Source organism: Bos javanicus, chromosome 1 (genome assembly GCF_032452875.1).
Source record: "Bos javanicus breed banteng chromosome 1, ARS-OSU_banteng_1.0, whole genome shotgun sequence".
NCBI lineage: Eukaryota > Metazoa > Chordata > Mammalia > Artiodactyla > Bovidae > Bos > Bos javanicus.
In genome coordinates, this window is record NC_083868.1 from 142,193,534 (window position 1) to 142,210,365 (window position 16,832).

General features: G+C 53.7%; 1 protein-coding gene across 1 annotated transcript in view; it reads left to right on the top strand.

Moving 5' to 3' along the window:
• The window catches only part of UMODL1 (uromodulin like 1), a 75,552-nt gene that overhangs the window by 36,304 nt on the left and 22,416 nt on the right, over window positions 1–16,832 (top strand). The window contains exons 10-16 of the mRNA XM_061426032.1: window positions 1,280–1,499; window positions 6,978–7,201; window positions 8,927–9,081; window positions 9,436–9,575; window positions 10,171–10,458; window positions 12,318–12,430; window positions 15,747–15,960. Coding sequence (XP_061282016.1) covers window positions 1,280–1,499; window positions 6,978–7,201; window positions 8,927–9,081; window positions 9,436–9,575; window positions 10,171–10,458; window positions 12,318–12,430; window positions 15,747–15,960 — 1,354 coding nt within the window. The remainder of the gene's footprint in view (window positions 1–1,279; window positions 1,500–6,977; window positions 7,202–8,926; window positions 9,082–9,435; window positions 9,576–10,170; window positions 10,459–12,317; window positions 12,431–15,746; window positions 15,961–16,832) is intronic.

Here is a 16,832-nt window from a genome sequence, read left to right on the forward strand (position 1 = left end):
GGACCTCTGCATCACTGCTGACAGTCCCCATGCAAACCTGCCTAAACCTTGCAGAAAGAGACCTTATCTTTTTTTTTTTTAATATTTGTTGCTATTGGTCAGTTGCTGAGTCATGTCCAGCTCTTTGCGACCCCATAAACTGCAGCACGCCAAGCTTCCCTGTCTTTCACCATCTCCCACAGTTTGCTCAAACTCATATCTGTTGAGTCAATGATGCCATCCAATCATCTCATCCTCTGTCACTCCCTTCTCCTCCTGCCCTCAATCTTTCCCATCATCAGGATCTTTTCCAACGAATAGGCTTGCTGCATTAGGCGGCCAAAGTATTGGAGCTTCAGCTTCAGAATCAGTCCTTCCAATGAATATATTTGCTTTTATTTTTTATTTTTATGTCTACTTTGCTGTGACATGTGGCTTGTAGTTCCCTGATCAGGGATCGCACACAGGCCCCCTACATTGGGAGCCTGGAGTCTTAGCCACTGGACCACCAGGGAGCTCCCAAGAGACGTTATCTTTGCGACATCAGCCAGTGAATAGATCTGCCCTTGGTCTGAATCGGGCCATCCTCTCTCTCTCCCAAGGCATTTATCCCACATGTGTCTTGGAAAGATATTCTGGAGCAAGAAAGAAGTTCTGCAAGTTCCACTTGCAGGATGTGTGGAAATGGGACACCCTGAAGGAGGGTTGCCTCTCTACGTTCACCTGCGGGGGCGGGGGTCAGTTTTTGACCTTTCTTGGAGAAGTCTTCCTACTTTTTAGCAGTGATTGGCCTGTGGGTGCAGGAGTGGTGGGGAGGGGTTGGGGTCTCCTTGCTCCGGCACAGGCTGCCCTGAGCACCTGTTTGTACCTGTGTTTCCTGGGGATACAGCCCAGGGAGGGGGGCAGTGCCAAACAGCCATGAGATTGCCCCTCTTGGTCATTCCACCAGCCCACCAGTCAACCCAACTCTCTGTTTGTCTCTCACACACACGTTAACCTTCACACCAGTTTCCGGGTCACAGGGAGTGGATCTAGGGCTGCAGGACGGGGAGTTGGCTGTCGTGGTCTCAGCATCCTCAGAAAGACTGATGAGGCCCGGCCCACTCTCCCAGGGCTCCAGTCATCTGGGGGTCGACACTGTTGCCCCAAGAGGTGGGTGAGGGCACCTCCTCTTGGTCATGAAGGGGACCCGTGGATTCTGTGCACCATCCCTGTGCCACTCCGGGGGCCTCAATGAGTGGTGAAGACCTTGATGGAGAAGTCCACTCCATCTGAGCATCTGTCGCCTCTCCCGGGCCAGGTCGCTGCCTCCTTGCCTCCGGCCATTTCCGACTTGTACCGAAGAGGGAAGCTGAGGCTGCAGGTCGTGTCTCTCCAGTCCGGAAGCGTGGTGGTGAGGCTCAGCCTGACCGTATGGGACTCTGAGTTCCCAGTGGGTGTGTCCACACTGGCCCCTCTGCTCCCGGCTCTGTGGGCGAGCACCGTGTTCCAGGTTGACCAGCAGGGGACACGCGTGCAAGGTGGGTCCCTCTCCCCGCACCCTGGGCATGCCACCCTCATGCCCTTGAGTCTAGGCTGCACCAGTTCTGGTCAACATTCACTTTCTTCCAAAAGGTAGATGGTGGTGGTGGTAAATCACTTCAGTTGTGTCCGACTCTTTGGGACCCTATGGGCAATAGCTCACCAGGCTCTTCAGCTCATGGGATTCTCCAGGCGAGAATACTGGAGTGGGTTGCCATGCCCTTCTCCAGGGGATCTTCCCCACCCAGGGACAGAACCTGGGTCTCTTGTGTCTCCTGCAGTGGCAGGAGGGTTTTTAATCACTAGCGCCACCTGGGAAGCCCAAAAGGTAGATAAAGTAAATGAAATGTGAGTCCTTATTCTGTGCTCCTCCTTGGGAACTGGGGCCTGAGGCCAGCCCCCCCAAACCATGGAGCCCTCGTGCATCCCACACCTCCTGATTCTGACAGGAGAAGTGACCTGTGGGGCCTGAAGACACTTACTCCCTTGGATGGAGCCTCTCATCTGCAGTGGGCCTGGAACCCAGGGCAGAACCAGGCTGGAGGAATGACAAGGGGCACAAGAACGGGAGCTTCCTGGGTCTGCGTGGGGGCCCAGTGCCAGCTGGCCGCTGTGCGACTCGCCAGCATGGGGGTCTATGTCGTTAACCCAAACACCTGTAATTTGACTTGGTGATGCAGGAAGTCACAGATCAGGGTAGAGGGGGAGATGGAGAAACAGAGAGAGTGGGGGGAGGGTGGGGGCAGGGGCAGTGAGAGATGGGGGAGCAGGGGGCTCAGAATCAGGGATAAGACAGAGACAGACACAGACACAAAGACAGAGAGAGAGATACAGGGGATCCAGAGTAGACTGGCTGGGGAGAGACAGGGACTTGGAGAGACAGATACAGAGATGACAGAGACAGTGAGCCTTAATGTCAGGAAAGTTTTGCCGTCCACTTGGGGATGCAGTTCCCTTGCATGGTGAGGGCACCACAGTCTCTACATCAAAGAGCCTGTGTGGGGCTCAGTTTGGGCATGGCTGACCACCCCCCGCAGTAAAACGGGGCCCTGAGTGGGTGCTGCTAGCTCCTGTGAGCTCAGTCCCTTCCGGCTTGCTGTCTCAACCTTCCCCAAACCAAGAAGGCAGGGAAAGTGTCGCTGGAGCATCACACCTGGGGCACACTGCCTGCTTAGCCTGCTGTCTCTTTGTCACTCACCCCCACGGGAATGGACATGGTGGCGGCCCTCTCTAACATGATGAGCTCTGCCTGTCTGGGCTCAGAGGCCAAGTGCTGGGCAAACGCCAGGCAGCCTGTGGTAGATCCCCCAGGGCCCACTTGAGGCAGATCTGAACCGTCTTTGGAAGATCCAGTCCTCCTCGAGGTGCCTCCCAGCCACATCTCCCAGCATCAAGGCTTAGGTTACTCCATATCCTTGTCAAGTGAGGCTGTGGGTTGAATGGTGATCTTGCAAGATAAGAGAACACAGAACTTCAGATGTGACTGTGTTTGGAAGAAGGGTTTTTGCAAATGACCAGGTCCCAGCAGCGTGGCCATTATGTTGTCATGACCTCATGTCTTCCCTGAGGTCCATTCACCGCCAAGACACTGGGTGGCCGCGTGCCCTGGTCTTCCTCCGGGGTGGTGTACATGTGCGGGGAGGCCCAGTGTTGAGCAGCACCCTGGTTCTTGCATCCTGTCCACACTACCCAGCAAAGGAGGCTGGCTGTGGTGGAATCCCAGCTCTGATGCTGGCTCGCCGTGGGCCACTGTACAAGGGGCTTTGCCTCCTGGGCCTCAGTGTACTCATGTGGGAGATGGGAAGGTGAGGACACATCCCACCTTGTGGGTAAACGAGGGAGTGCTGAGGGGGATGGGGGGCAGTTGGCAGGTGCCCGGTGCAATCTGACAGCACTGCCCAACACGTCGGGGTAATGCTTCTCTAGGACTTACTTCCGTACTTTGGAAGAGTTCTCGGGCCTGGACGGTCCCCCACCGGACCTCCCCACTGCTCCTTCCCCTTGTTCCCCTTGTCTCTCCAGCCTTCGCCCCCCACCCCTTCCTAAAACTCTGCTCAGAAAGGGCTGTGCTGCTCACCTGCTCCAAGTGCCGACAACCCACTGGGCCTCCACGTGTGTCCACGTGGCCCCTTCATGCCATCATGCCATGTGCAGACCTCGGCCCAACAAGGCCCTGACGGTGGCACCGTTTAGTGTGAGGGGTCCCCTGGGACACCGCAGTACCGGGGCAGTAATGCCTCCTCCTGTGAGCTCAGGACAGGCCCAGCCACTCTCCCCAAAACTTCCCATCGGCCACGGACCCCTGACAGCCTCGCAGATGCAGGGGCCCTTCCTATCGCCTCTGTGGGCAGTGGGAGAAGGCGTGGGCAGGGGAGCCTGGCCCCGGGACTGTCACCATCCCCCTGACCTGCTGATGGGGCTCTTTCACCACCATCAGTGGTGCTGCCTTTGGCGCCAGCTGCCGTTAGAACCCAGATCTCTGTGCCCACCTGCCTCCTTGAGTGAGACTCTGGCGCTGGCCCCCAGGAAGGGCTGAGGGCTCTGGCCAGGCAGGCTTCACCCCCAAAGGCCACCGGGGCCTCCAAGACAGCTTGGAGCCTCCCGAGGAGCCTGCCTTTTCAGGGATGGGGTGGTTTGTCCTTGGGCCTCCTTGCCTCATTCCTGAGGGTTACTTGTGTAGGGAGTTGCAACTCTCCCATGGCCTCCCCCTCCTCTGGTCAGGAGGCCACACCCTCATCCCAGCCTCCTGCCTGTAGGAGCAGAGCGCAGGCCCCATAGGGGATCCTGTCTGCATCCTTGTCTGGTGGTCCGGGAGGCACGAAGGCTGCACGGCAGCTCCCACGCTCACAGGCCTGAAGCCGAGACCTGCACGGCCCTAGGCTTTGGTACAAGACCAGAGTTGTTCCGGCTTGCTCCTGAGCCCTGTGCTGGCTGAGTGAGCAGGGAACCACCTCCCCAAGATAACCTCCGAAGATCTGTGGATTGAACTCAGGTCTCAGTGGGGCCTCCACTCTCCTCATGGTCATCTGCCCCGGCTGGCCTGGCTCCGGCCCTGGCCTTAACCATCAGCACCTTTGAGCCACTGCAGGCTGGAGGGTGGGCAGCACTCCAGGGGATCTGGGCCAGCGGGGAGCCCAGGGTCGGGGTGTAACTGTTGCATCAGCTGATGAGCCTGCTGGTCTTCTGTGAAGATCACATGAAGCAAAACTGAAAACCACAAAATGGGCCTCTGAGCACCCAGCTGCAGAGCTTTCTCTGCACAAAACTGAACCTTTTATGCCTTATCTTCACTCAAAGCCCAGCCAAGTCCAGGCTCCTCGGGCACCCTGAGCCTGGCCAGGGAACCTGCCCTGCAGCTCTTGGGAAACCTGTGCAGAGGGCTGGTGACCACCCTTCATGGGGACCGTCAGCCACCTCAAGTACCCAGCTTCCCCTGATGGCAGAGGGTGACTCTGCTCAGAGCCACCTGTTCTCTTGGAGTGGGGGTGGGACAGGCAGTGACCCACAGAGCCAGACCTGAAGGATGGATTTCCAGGGCTGGGGAAGACTGTTCCCCCACCTGGCTCCTCCCAGGAGATATAGCTTGAGTATTTTATTTTTGTTTACTTTTAAATCGGAATATAGTCGATTTACAATGTTGTGTGAGTTTCAGGTGTATAGCAAAGTGAATTACTTTTACATATACATTTGTTGGTCTTCAGTACCTAAGTTGTGTCCAACTTCTGCAACCTCTCTTGGCCAGCAGGCTTCCCTATCTTTACTATCTCCCAGAGTTTGCTCAAACCCATGTCCATTGAGTCGGTGATGCCATCCGACCATCTCATCCTCTGTCGTCCCCTTCTCCTCCTGCCCTCAATCTTTCCCAGCATCAGGGTCTTTTCTAATTTATCAGCTCTTTGCATCAGGTGACCAAAGTATTGGAGCTTCAGCTTTGGCATCAGTCCTTCTGACGAGATTCAGGGTTGATTTCCTTTAGGATTGACTGGTTTGATCTTACTGTCCAAGGGACTCTCAGGAGTCTTCTCCAGCACTATAGTTCAAAAGGATCAAGTCTTCATGGCTCAGCCTTCCTTATGGTCCAACTATTACATCCGTACCTGACTACTGGAAAAACTGCTGGAAATACATATACATAGATTGCACAGAGTTCTCTGTGCAATGCAGTAGGTCCTTATTACTTATCTATTTTATTACACAGTAGGGTGTGTATTGTACATGTTAATCCCAGCCTATCCCTTCCCCCTTTCCCCTTGTAGCCATAAGGTGGTTTTCTACATCTGCGACTCTCTCTCTGTTTTGTAAATAAGTTCATTTGTACCTTTTTTTTCCAGATTTCCCATATAAGTGATATATGTTTGTCTTTGTTCCTTAAGGTTTTATCCTGCTAACTCTCCTATAGCACCTTATTGATCAGTCATGCGTCAACATGCCCAAAGCTATCAGATTCTTTCCTCCGGCAGGGCCACACATGGGGCTGGGGGTGACCAGGGGGCCCAGAAGAGGGGAGGGGAGCGGGCAGCGGGAGAAGGAGGAGGGGGCATGCTCCTGATGAGTTTTCCCTAAAGCTGGCCCTGGGTGAGAAAGGACGGGAAGCTTTGGGGGGATTTACAGGGCTGGGGGCAGTGGGTATTTACAGGGCTCACTTAACAGCCTACTTTGCCCAGATCAGAAGAAGGTTCAGGACTTCTAGTGGCTCGAGGCCTTTGAGTCTCTCTTGGTCTTTTACCAGACCTGGAGAGGAGGTGTGCAAGGGCCGTCCTGGGTCTCAGAAGGTTCATGTTGTAGTGACTGGATACCACCTGGCTCAGTTATTTTCCTGTTTCTTTCTTGAGACACTAAATATTAAGGGATGCTGGCACATCAGAGAGAAGAGACAGCCCCTTGGGAGCAAAGAATACACAAGATGGGACTATATTCACACCTGTGGGCGCTGGTGGCGGTGGTTTGGTGGTTTAGTCGCCAAGTCGTGTCTGACTCTTGCGACCGCATGGACTGTAGCCCACCAGGTTCCTCTGCCATGGGATGTTCCAGGCAAGAATACTGGAGTGGATTGCCCTTTCCTTCTCCAGAGGATCTTCCCAACCCAGGAAATGAACCCAGGTCTCCTGCATTGCAGGCAGATTCTTTACCGACTGAGCTATGAGGGAAGCCCATGGGCACTAGTACCCCCAAAGGAACTGACGTTGCCGTTTCTGCCTCCAGATCAGACAGCGATCGAGGCAGGCAGACACTCCATTCAGGTGGTCCTTGGTTCAGATGGAAGCTTCTGGGAGGGCTCTGTGCAGGGCCCCCCACGTCCCCATCAGGTGCTGGATGCCACGGCCTCACTGACGCCCTGCCCCAGACCTCTGTGCGTTCACTGAAAAGACGGTCACGGAGAGCTTGATGCCACGACCACCCTGTTCTCTAAGCAGCCTCTGCAGTGTTCTCACCGTGTGGCCGTGTTCACTTATGTCCTCGCTCCCTCCTGTCTGCAGACTGGGACGAGTGTGCAGACAGCCTGGAGCACGACTGCTCGCCGGCAGCCCAGTGCATCAACCTCGAGGGCTCCTACACCTGCCGCTGCCGGACAGCCAGGGATGCCAACCCCTCCAGACCCGGCCGGGTCTGCCACGGTGCGCTCCTTCCCCACCCCCAGCTCTGGGCGGAGCCCCCTCCCCGAGGGCCTGGGCTGGAGCAGGGCCGACCTCCATCCAGCAGGGTGGGAACAGTGCCTGGGGCCCACCATACCGTTAGGGACCTATGAGCATGGCTTAATTTCTTTTAAAACCAAAACAAAAAATTAATATAATAACTGTCAATTATGAACCTAGTCTTTATACCAAGGCAGTTTTCAGAAAATGTATCTATTTATTTATTTTTGGCCGTGCTGGGTCTCTGCTGCCGTGTACACTAATTGCCGAGCACAAGCTTCTCAATGTGGTGGCTTCTCTTGTTTCCGAGCACGGCTCTAGGGCACTCAGGCTTCAGTAGTTGCAGCCCTCTGGCTCTAGAGCACTGGCTCAGTAGTTTTGCTGCACGGGCACAGTTGCTCTGTGGCATGTGGGAACTTCCCGGATCGGGGATCGAACTTGTATCTCCTGCACTGGCAGGTGGATTCTTTTCCACTGAGCCACCAGGGAAGCCCCTGTACCAATACAGTTGTAAAGTATGATTTTAAATTATTGTTTTGAATGAAAAGGCCTGAGAAAGTCCTGATGAAACCCCTGGAGGGAGAGGGTGGCCCCTTCTTGGGTGGCCCAAATCTTGAGAGGGGTAGGACCCCAGGTAAGCATGGAGAAGGCCTCGAGGTGAGGCCTTTGAGCCCCATTCTAGGCACATCTTGGCCCCAAGATTCTGGGGATAGGGTGTGGTTCTGACCAGCTGGTTGGGGATACCTGGAGTGCTGAGCTAAGAAGCAGGAGGAACTCATGTACAGATGCACAGTGCTTTGGGGGCAGGTGGGCAATGGAGATGCTCAGCCACCTGTCTGCTCTGCCATCCCTGCTAAAGCCTTCTGGCTGGAAGCAGCAGCAGAGAATTTTTCCCTGGGGAGCAAGCCTCTAGTCCTTACCTACAGTGTATACTGTCCTGCTTCTTGAGAACCACACAGTCACTCCCCTCCCATCCTCTTTCTTACACGTGTAATGCCCAGCAGGCTGGTAAGAGTGACCAGCACCAACCCCCACACTGGGCACACATTTGGGGGAAACTGTCCAAGTTTCTTAAGGGCCAGATGCACCCATCTGAGGCCTGCAGGAACCAAACCCTGCATTTATGTTCTGGTTCTGCAGTCATTGGGTGGACCCCCTACTCATGGTAGGGGCATCCTCACTGGTCAAATGAAGAAGCCCCCTGGCCTTTAAAGAGAGTTCTTGGGAAACCAAAAACATGGGTCCTGTTAAACACTCTGAATCACCCATGGGACAGCCTGTGTCCCCCTTGAATTCCCCTGGCGGGTGGGTGCGCTTGGTCGGGGTAGACCAGACACCCTGTCTGAGCCTGGCTGTGTCTTGGCAGGTGACATGGAGAGTCCCACAGATGTTCCATCTCCAGTGTCAGAGGTCACAGCCTCAGTTCCCAGCACAGAAACAACATCCTTCAGTCTGGAGACCCCTGCCTTGTCCCCCGGCCCTGGACACCTATGGAGCACCCCTGCAGCAGGCCAGGCCTGGACCCTAGGGCTCCCACCCAGGAGAGGAGTCAGCGGCTTGGGCAGCCACAGTGGTAACAGCACTGGGCATAGCATGGAGAAGGCCAGCGTGGCCCCAGGCCTGGGGACTGGCCAGTGGACGGCCAGCAGGGTGGCCTTCTCCCCCAGGGTTCCTGGGCCAACACACAGCTCCTCTCTTGGGGCCACGGACAGCCTGCCAGACACCCCTGGACAGTCACCCCCTAACTCTACTGTGGAGCTGCCCTTCTGGCCCACTCCTGCCCCGGATCCCAGGGGCCACATCGAGTGGCACTCCAGCCTCCCCGTGAGGGACACACCCCCAGCGCCTCTGGATCCCATGTGGGCACAGAACTTGGACCCCAGGCCCTTCAGCTCCCCAGACCAACCCTTGGCCCCCACGCCTGCGTCTCTGAAGACCCCAGCCTGTGGTGAGTGGCAGGGAGAGCGCGTCCTGGGCCTGTGTGGAGACACGTGGTGTGTGAGCTCCCATAAGCAAAGGCTCACACCGTCCAGGGCCATCAGCAGCACTGGGCGGGCCCTCATTTTATGCTGTGTAGACCCACTGCAGCACACCCAGTCCCCGAGAGGCCAGCTCCCAGTCTAGTTAGGGTGAGAACTTGGTGTCTCCTCTTTCTCTCCAACCCTGTCTTCCCCCTTCCTGCTTCCCTGTTGGCCAACAGCAGGAGCAGGAAATTGAGCAGGTGTCGCATTAAGGGCCCTGAGCAAGGGGGCGCTTCCCCCCAGTAGTGTTGGGCCCCAACCTTTTTGCCCCTCTCCAACAGGGCTGCACCCCTCACCCAGGTACAGAACCCAGCAGGGCTGCACCCTCAAGCCCGCTGCAGCCCCAAGCAGTTCTGTATTCCTCCCACCACCCGCAGCCGCACCACCCCCAGCAGCTCTGCATCACCCAGTACCTGCAGAGGTTTGGCCATCGTCAGTAGTCCAGGGTGATACCCCAGGAGTCAGGTGGCCACTCTGAGAAGGAAACAGGCCTGGCCATGCGGCTCCCATGGAAGGAGAGAGCCCTGGCACCCTTGTGTGAGTTCCCCAAGCCAGTCTGACCAGGGATTGCGTCCACGTGGAACCCACTGTCAACTGTGGCTCCATTGATGTGTGTCCTCTGCTGCACAAGGCTGGATTCTAGACTAAACTCTTAAGCCTGCATAAACAGCCCCAAGTCACCTGCAGGAATGGTCTGTGACCAGCAATGGCCACCTGGCTGATTCCTTGGGAAGTCTGCCTGGGGGTTGAGGAGGGGGACCCCTGGAGGAGCTGCCCAGGACCTCCTCAAGAAAACTTTGTTTCTGGAGGTCCTGGGACCTCAAGGTGGACACAGAGCAACCTGAGGGCAGGGAAGCCATGCCTGGGAGCCCAGGGCTCAGGGGGCAATCCAGGGACCCTGCACCTGAGCGTGCAGCTGGTGACAAGTGGACTTGACATCCCCTGAGGATGCTCGTGTCCCCGCATGGTGGGGTGAAGCTTATCCTTCCTGTTGCTGGGAACATTGGATTGATTTTAATCAGGGGCATTTATATTCTATTTCTCAGCTCCTGTCCCCATCGGAAGGGTCACTGTCTCCAACGTGACCAGCACGGGCTTTCATGTGGCCTGGGTGGCTGATCCCACCCTGCGCCCCACTTTCCAGCTCAGCCTGGTTTCTGCTCGGAGCCCCACCATGCACCTGCAGACACAGAAAGCAAGCCTGACGTTGTCAGGCCTGGAGCCCGGCGTCCTGTACCTGGTGGAGATCGTGGCCAGAGCATGTGGGCAAGAAAGTGCCAAAGCCCAGCTGAAAGTGAGGACAGGTAACAGGCTCTAGAAACAATGTCACCATGGGTTCTTAAAGGGAGGAGAAAAAGTAGGAAAGAGCTTTTCAATGCGTCGAAGGTTTAAAACAGCTGCCTTTATGTGTGGATGTTGGCTTTCCGTTCTTCTCAGTGTAGGAACACCTGGCTTGCTTCTTCCTCAGCTGGGGTTCAAAGGCCATATGGGAGGGGGCTTATTTCAGGGACAAATGAATGAAGGAGTGAAGTCGCTCAGTCGTGTCTGACTCTTTGCAACCCCGTGGACTGTAGCCTGCCAGGCTCCTCTGTCCATAGAATTTTCCTGGCAAGGATACTAGAGTGGGTTGCCATTTCCTTCTTCAGGGGATCTTCCTGATCCAGGAATCAAACCCAGGTTTCATGCATTGCAGGCAGACTCTTTACCATCTGAGCCACCAAGGAAGTCCCATTTCAGGGACAGGTGGTGGGCAAAGAGGCTGCTTTGCACAGTGTCCAGACTCTGCAGAGGCTGCAGCCCCTCGATCACCTGTGTCCTCATGGCTACATGGCAGGGAAATAGGCATAGTGCTGTGCCGTGTGCTCAGTCGTGTCCGACTCTGCAACTCTGTGGGCTGTAGCCCACCAGGCTCGTCTGTCTATGGGATTTTCCAGGCGAGAACACTGGAGTGGGTAGGCATGCCCTTCTCCAGGGGATCTTCCTGACCCAGGGTCTCTTTCACTTCCTGCATCAGTAGACGGGACCACCAGAGCTACTGTGGCACTTGAGCAGTGCTGGTCTATGCAATTCCTCTGACCTCTCTCACTCCTAGTGGACACGGCCTTCAGGAAAGATGATGATGGATAGATCTGTGCGTGAGCCCACCCTGAGCCTAGGGCTGCAGACTAAGAGAGAGGGGAGTAGAATTAAGCAAGTCAAATGTATTAATAAACTCTGATAAGGTGGACCTGATTTTTTTTTTTTTGCAGGCGGGGGCGGGGGGGTCTGGGTCTCCTTCGTGGTGCTTGTGTTCTATACAAGCTTGTGAGAGCCTGTGGCTCGCGAGGGCGTCTCAAGTTGCAGAGTGTGGGCTCAGTAGGTACAGCGCACAGGTTAGTTGCCCCAAGGCATGTGAGATCTTAGTTCCCCGACCAGGGATCAAACCTGAGTCCCCTGTGTTAGACGGAGGATTCTTAGCCACTAACACAAACCTGTATTAGTTCCCTGTGTAAGATGGAGGATTCTTAACCACTGGACCACCAGGGCAGTCCCAAGGTGAAGGTGATTTTTGTCGATAGGTATATATTCAGGTAATATTCCTTTTTTCTCCTCATTAGCATTTGTCATCCACACATTTTCTTGAATATCTAACTTGCCTGAGCAGCCAAGGGCAGGCCTGGTGTTGCAGATTAGTTATCAAATCTTGGGCATCCATCCAAGAATTGGTAACAGTCATCTCCAAGGTGGGGTGTCCACCCCTCGGGTGATACCTAAGATGTCCCATTAGGGTGTAGTCAGAAATGTCTAGAACTTTTGTTTATATGCTCTAACTTCACTGTGGACTGGGATTTAGAGAGGAGACGGTGGGTGAGGGTGCTAAGTGCAAGTTCACGGTGAGCTGGAGGAGGGGAGGTCGCTGCTGGCTGGACGAGTCCAAGTTGCAAGGGCTGATCTGGTTCTGTGGCTCCAGAAAGGTCTCTGTTTCCAGGCTTTGTCCCGCTGTCCTCTGGACCTGAGGGGCTGTGTCTATACACATCGGGTGCTGTTCCTTCTTTACAGAGTGCAAACCAGCCTCCCTTTGATGTTCTTCCTGACTGATGTGAAAATACTACTATTAAGAAAGAGATGATAACCTGTTACCTGACACTTACCATGGCAAACATGTTTATTCTCCATCCTGCAGCGGCTCAGAAGCTCAGTGGGAAAGTCAGAATAGTGAACGTCAGGTATTTAGAATCCTTCAGCAACACCAGCAGCGAGCAGTTCCAGGCCTTCCTAGAGCTCTTCTTGAGGACGGTAAGTTGGTGGAATCGGTCCTTATTTTCTCCTGGGATGTGAAGGAGGGAGGTGGTAGTATCCTGAAAGCCAATGGGGTTCAGACTTGACTGAGGAAGGCCACGGACTCCTCGTTTCTGAAGGAAGCTGGGGCATCCGGCTCTGCTGAGGGGCCTGTGTGTTCCAATCGGTCATTAAATAGACACACCAGCAGATGAGGGACACACCTTCTCCTCTGCTTCTCCTTGTTTTCTTTTTCCTTCTCTTCGTTGCAGTGCACTCTGGAACCTCTTTGGCATTTTTTGGCATCCCTAAGAATTTACATTGTTACAATTTATTTATAGTAGCAATATGTTATTTTTGCTGGTGGTTAGGATACCTTTTGATGAATAGAGAATGCACTAGTTGAGATCTTGTTTGCATAGAGCAAGAGTCCCCAGCCTCCAGAATCGTTCGCCTGGAGATCTGAGATGGAGCTGGCGTAATAATAACAGAGATAGAGGGCAAAATAAATGTAATGTGCTTGAATCATCCCAAACCATCTCCCCCGGGTCTGTGGAACATTTATCTCCCACAAAACCAGTCCCTGGTGCCAAAAAGGTTGGGGACCGCTGGCATAGAGGACATCTGAGATATTTTAGCATTTCCTTACTCTGGGAGTTTAAGATGCAGAACTGAGAGAGCTTGGCAGCGCCACCTATTGGTGGAGTCATAACAGGACGAAGCCTCAGCAACGCTGGTGGCTGCGATGTCTGGTGATACTTCTCAACGCCATCAGCGTTACTGATAAAATAGGCACACTGCCTCCAGGAACTGTCCCATTGGTGATGTTTGGGGTCTGGGATCCTGCTTTATTTATCCTGAGGTCCCCAGCTCCTGGCCCAGTGTGTGGATAGATTCAAGAGCTGTTGATGGTCTGATTCACGTGTGTATCACCAGCCTCCTTGGGTTAAACGATAGTTGCACACCACAAGTTGGACCATATAGAAGGCTGAGTGCCAAAGAATTGATTCATTCAAATTGTGGTGCTGGAGAAGACTCCTGAGAGTCCCTTGGACTGCAAGGAGATCAAACCAGTCAATCTTAAAGGATATCAACCCTGAATATTCGTTGGAGGACTGATGCTGAAGTTGAAGCTCCACTACTTTAGCCACCTGATGCAGTCAACTCATTGGAAAAGATCCTGATCCTGGAAAAGACTGAAGGCGAAAGGAGAAGAGGAGGGCAGAGGATGTTGAGATAGCATCACTGACGACAGACATGAATTTGAACAAACTCCAGGAGATAGTGAAGGACGGGGGAGCCTGGTGTGCTCTAGTCCATGGGGTTGCAAAGAGTCAGAGACAACTTAGTGACTGAAAACGGACCGTAGCCTGGCCACCAGGCTCCTCTGCCCATGGGATTCTCCAGGCAAGCATACTGGCGTGGGTTGGCATGCCCTCCTGCAGGGGATCTTGCTGAACCAGCAATTGAGCCTGTGTCTCCTGCATTGGCAGGTGGATTCTTTACCACTGAGCCACCTGGGAGGCCCCTAAAACAACATGTATCACATTAAGCAACAACCACTGAGATCATATCACACAGCTCTAGTGGCCTCACGAGACAGCTTCATTACCACTCAGTTCAGTTCAGTCACTCAGTCGTGTCTGACTCTTTGCGACCCCATGAATCACAGCACGCCAGCCCTCCCTGTCCATCACCAACTCCCAGAGTTTACTCAGACTCAAGTCCATCGAGTCAGCGATGCCATCCAGCCATCTCATCCTCTGTCGTCCCCTTCTCCTCCTGCCCCCAATCCCTCCCAGCATCAGAGTCTTTTCCACTCAAGTTCCCTGATTAACCTTTCTTTTTAAAAACATTTCATATTTTTGCCTATTTGAGGGGACAGTTTGCTATCTGGAATTTCTGCATAGCAAATAATTGTGCAACTTAACACCTACATAGGACATTAGGACACATTTTGGGATGTTGTGGGATAATGTGTCTCTTTTTTCTTTGTCACTTCCTAGCAAGGGGCTTGGAGCTTTGCTTTGAGTCTGGCTTGTAATGCAGACAAGAGTGACTTTAACCCAAGGCTCTGACAGAGCCATCTCTAGAAATCCCAGAGAGAAAGAAAGAGAGACAGAGACAGAGAAGACCAGCTCTTCCAACGACAGTGGTGGCAGCCACGTGACTGCAGGCAGCTTTGGGGTCTCCTGAGCGTCCACAGTCTCTTGTGGGTGATATGCTCACACTGGCTGTCCCAAGGCTGGGGATCCACAAGCCTGTGCCTGAACCTCATGCAGTTTAGATGCAGATGAGGTATTCTTATGAGGGCAAACCATGGAGGTGGGCTTTTCCATGGCAGATTTGTGCTATATGGACCACTCAAAGCTCATCATACGATGGGGGTAGTTTTTAGGCATTTAGGCCATGATAGGTTAGAATGGAATAATATGATTATTATTATATACAAGGTTCTGTCCAAACTGATAGAATAATAAGCAAGGCTTATAAGGGCAGGACTCTTGAGAGTCCCTTAGACAGCAAGGAGATCCAACTAGTCAATCCTATAGGAAATCAGTCCTAAATCTTCATTGGAAGGATTGATGTTGAAGCTCCAATACTTTGGTCACCTGATGCTAAGAGCTAACTCACTGGAAAAGAACCTGATGCTGGGAAAGATTGAAAACAGGAGGAGAAGGGGACGACAGAGAATAAGATGGTTGGGTGGCATCACTGATTCAATGGACAGGAGTTTGAGTAGGCTCCGGGAGATAGTTAAGGACAGGGAAGCCTGGTGTGCTGCAGTCTATGAGGTCGTGAACAGTTGGACACGACTGAGCAAATAAACAGCAACAACAGCTGGGTTGCTCAAGGGAAGCGGTCTTCGGGAAGGCAAGCGGCGAGAAAGAAAGGCGAATGTCCTGCAGCGTGAGAATCACAAGGACTGTTCTGGAACAAACCAAGTTGGGGAGGTGGGGTCACTCCCTTTGACCACTCGTTCAACCGTCCCCCACCCCCACGGCTCTGAGCCAAGAGTGATCAGCAGATCCTAACTGCCCTTGTGAGCCCCCTACCAGGTTATGAGCCCCATAGGGTAGGGCTTTGGCACTCAGCCCCTGACTGGCTGGTCGGTGGGGAGGACAGGACTCATTGTCTCAGACTCCACTGGTATTTGTGCTGGGCCTGGGGACTTGGCAGACAGGGACCAGGCCAGAGCTGACCCGTGGCTTTGACGCCTTTCCCAAGGCCAGCCCTGCTGCTGGCCACAGTCCCCAGAGGAACCACTTTAGAATGAGGACCCTGTCTCCTCTCTCAGTGGACAGCTCTTCTCACCAGCCCTGTTTCTCTGAAGGTGCGGAATTCCTTGCCAGCCTTCATGCTTCAGCACCTGGACACAGGCGGGGTACGCATAGAAGTGACCGGCATCTCCAACGGCAGCGTCGTGGTGGAGTTCACCTTGCTGGTCATCACAGACGTGGATGTCTGGGAGGTGTCTGCTGCATTCCTGGCTGCCTTTCGGAACACCTCTCTGCTGGAGGTGGTCAGAGACGACACCTTCATAGGGGGTAGGTGGAGGCCAGGCCCCCATGGAGACTCACTCCCCAAAGGAGGCAGTGAAATCCCCCCACTGGCTTCATTTCTGAAAGATGTGCCTCCTCGTAAGGGCCTCCCTGCGTGGGATGAAAATAGGACCCTTGTCTCTCTTATTGCTACTATGGTTTTTTTGAAAAGGTGTAAGGGTTGAACACATCTTCTGATGAACCTGCCAGGATGCCCAAGGACACTGTCTCCCTTCTGCGTCCTGCTCCTTCCTCCTCTGCTGCTCTTCAATAGGATGGGCAGAGGGCAGACAGGCCCCTCTCTGCAGCCAGACTTCCTCCCCAGCACAGTTGCCAAGGAGATCTTAGGAAGAATAATTGAAAAGAAAAGCAGGGAGTAGAGGCCATTCAGAGTCTCTTCTCATATTGTATTGGTCAGCCCAAGCTGTCGTTAAAACAAAACAAAACAAAAACCACGGATGGAGTGACTTTGTTTATAGACATTTATTGTCTCACAATTCTAGACACTGGATGCCAGCTGATTTTGGTGAGGGCCCTCTCCTGACGTGTCGGGGCCACCCTGAGGCTGTATCCTTGAGTGGCCTTTCCTCTCTGTGTGTAGACAGAGGGCTCTGGTGTCTCTTATATAAGGCCATCAGTCCTGATCAGATCAGCGCCCCTCTCTTACGATCTCAGCTAACCTTAATTATCTTCTGAAGGGCCCATCTCGAATTACAGTCCTACTGGGTGTCAAGGCTTCAACATACAGATTTTGAGGGCACACAGTTCTGTCCTTAGCACGCACCAGGCCCAAGAATACATGATAAAAGGCTTAGAGTTATATGTATGGGTAAAATCAAAGACAATATAGATGAATATTTTTCTGAATTTTGGAAAGA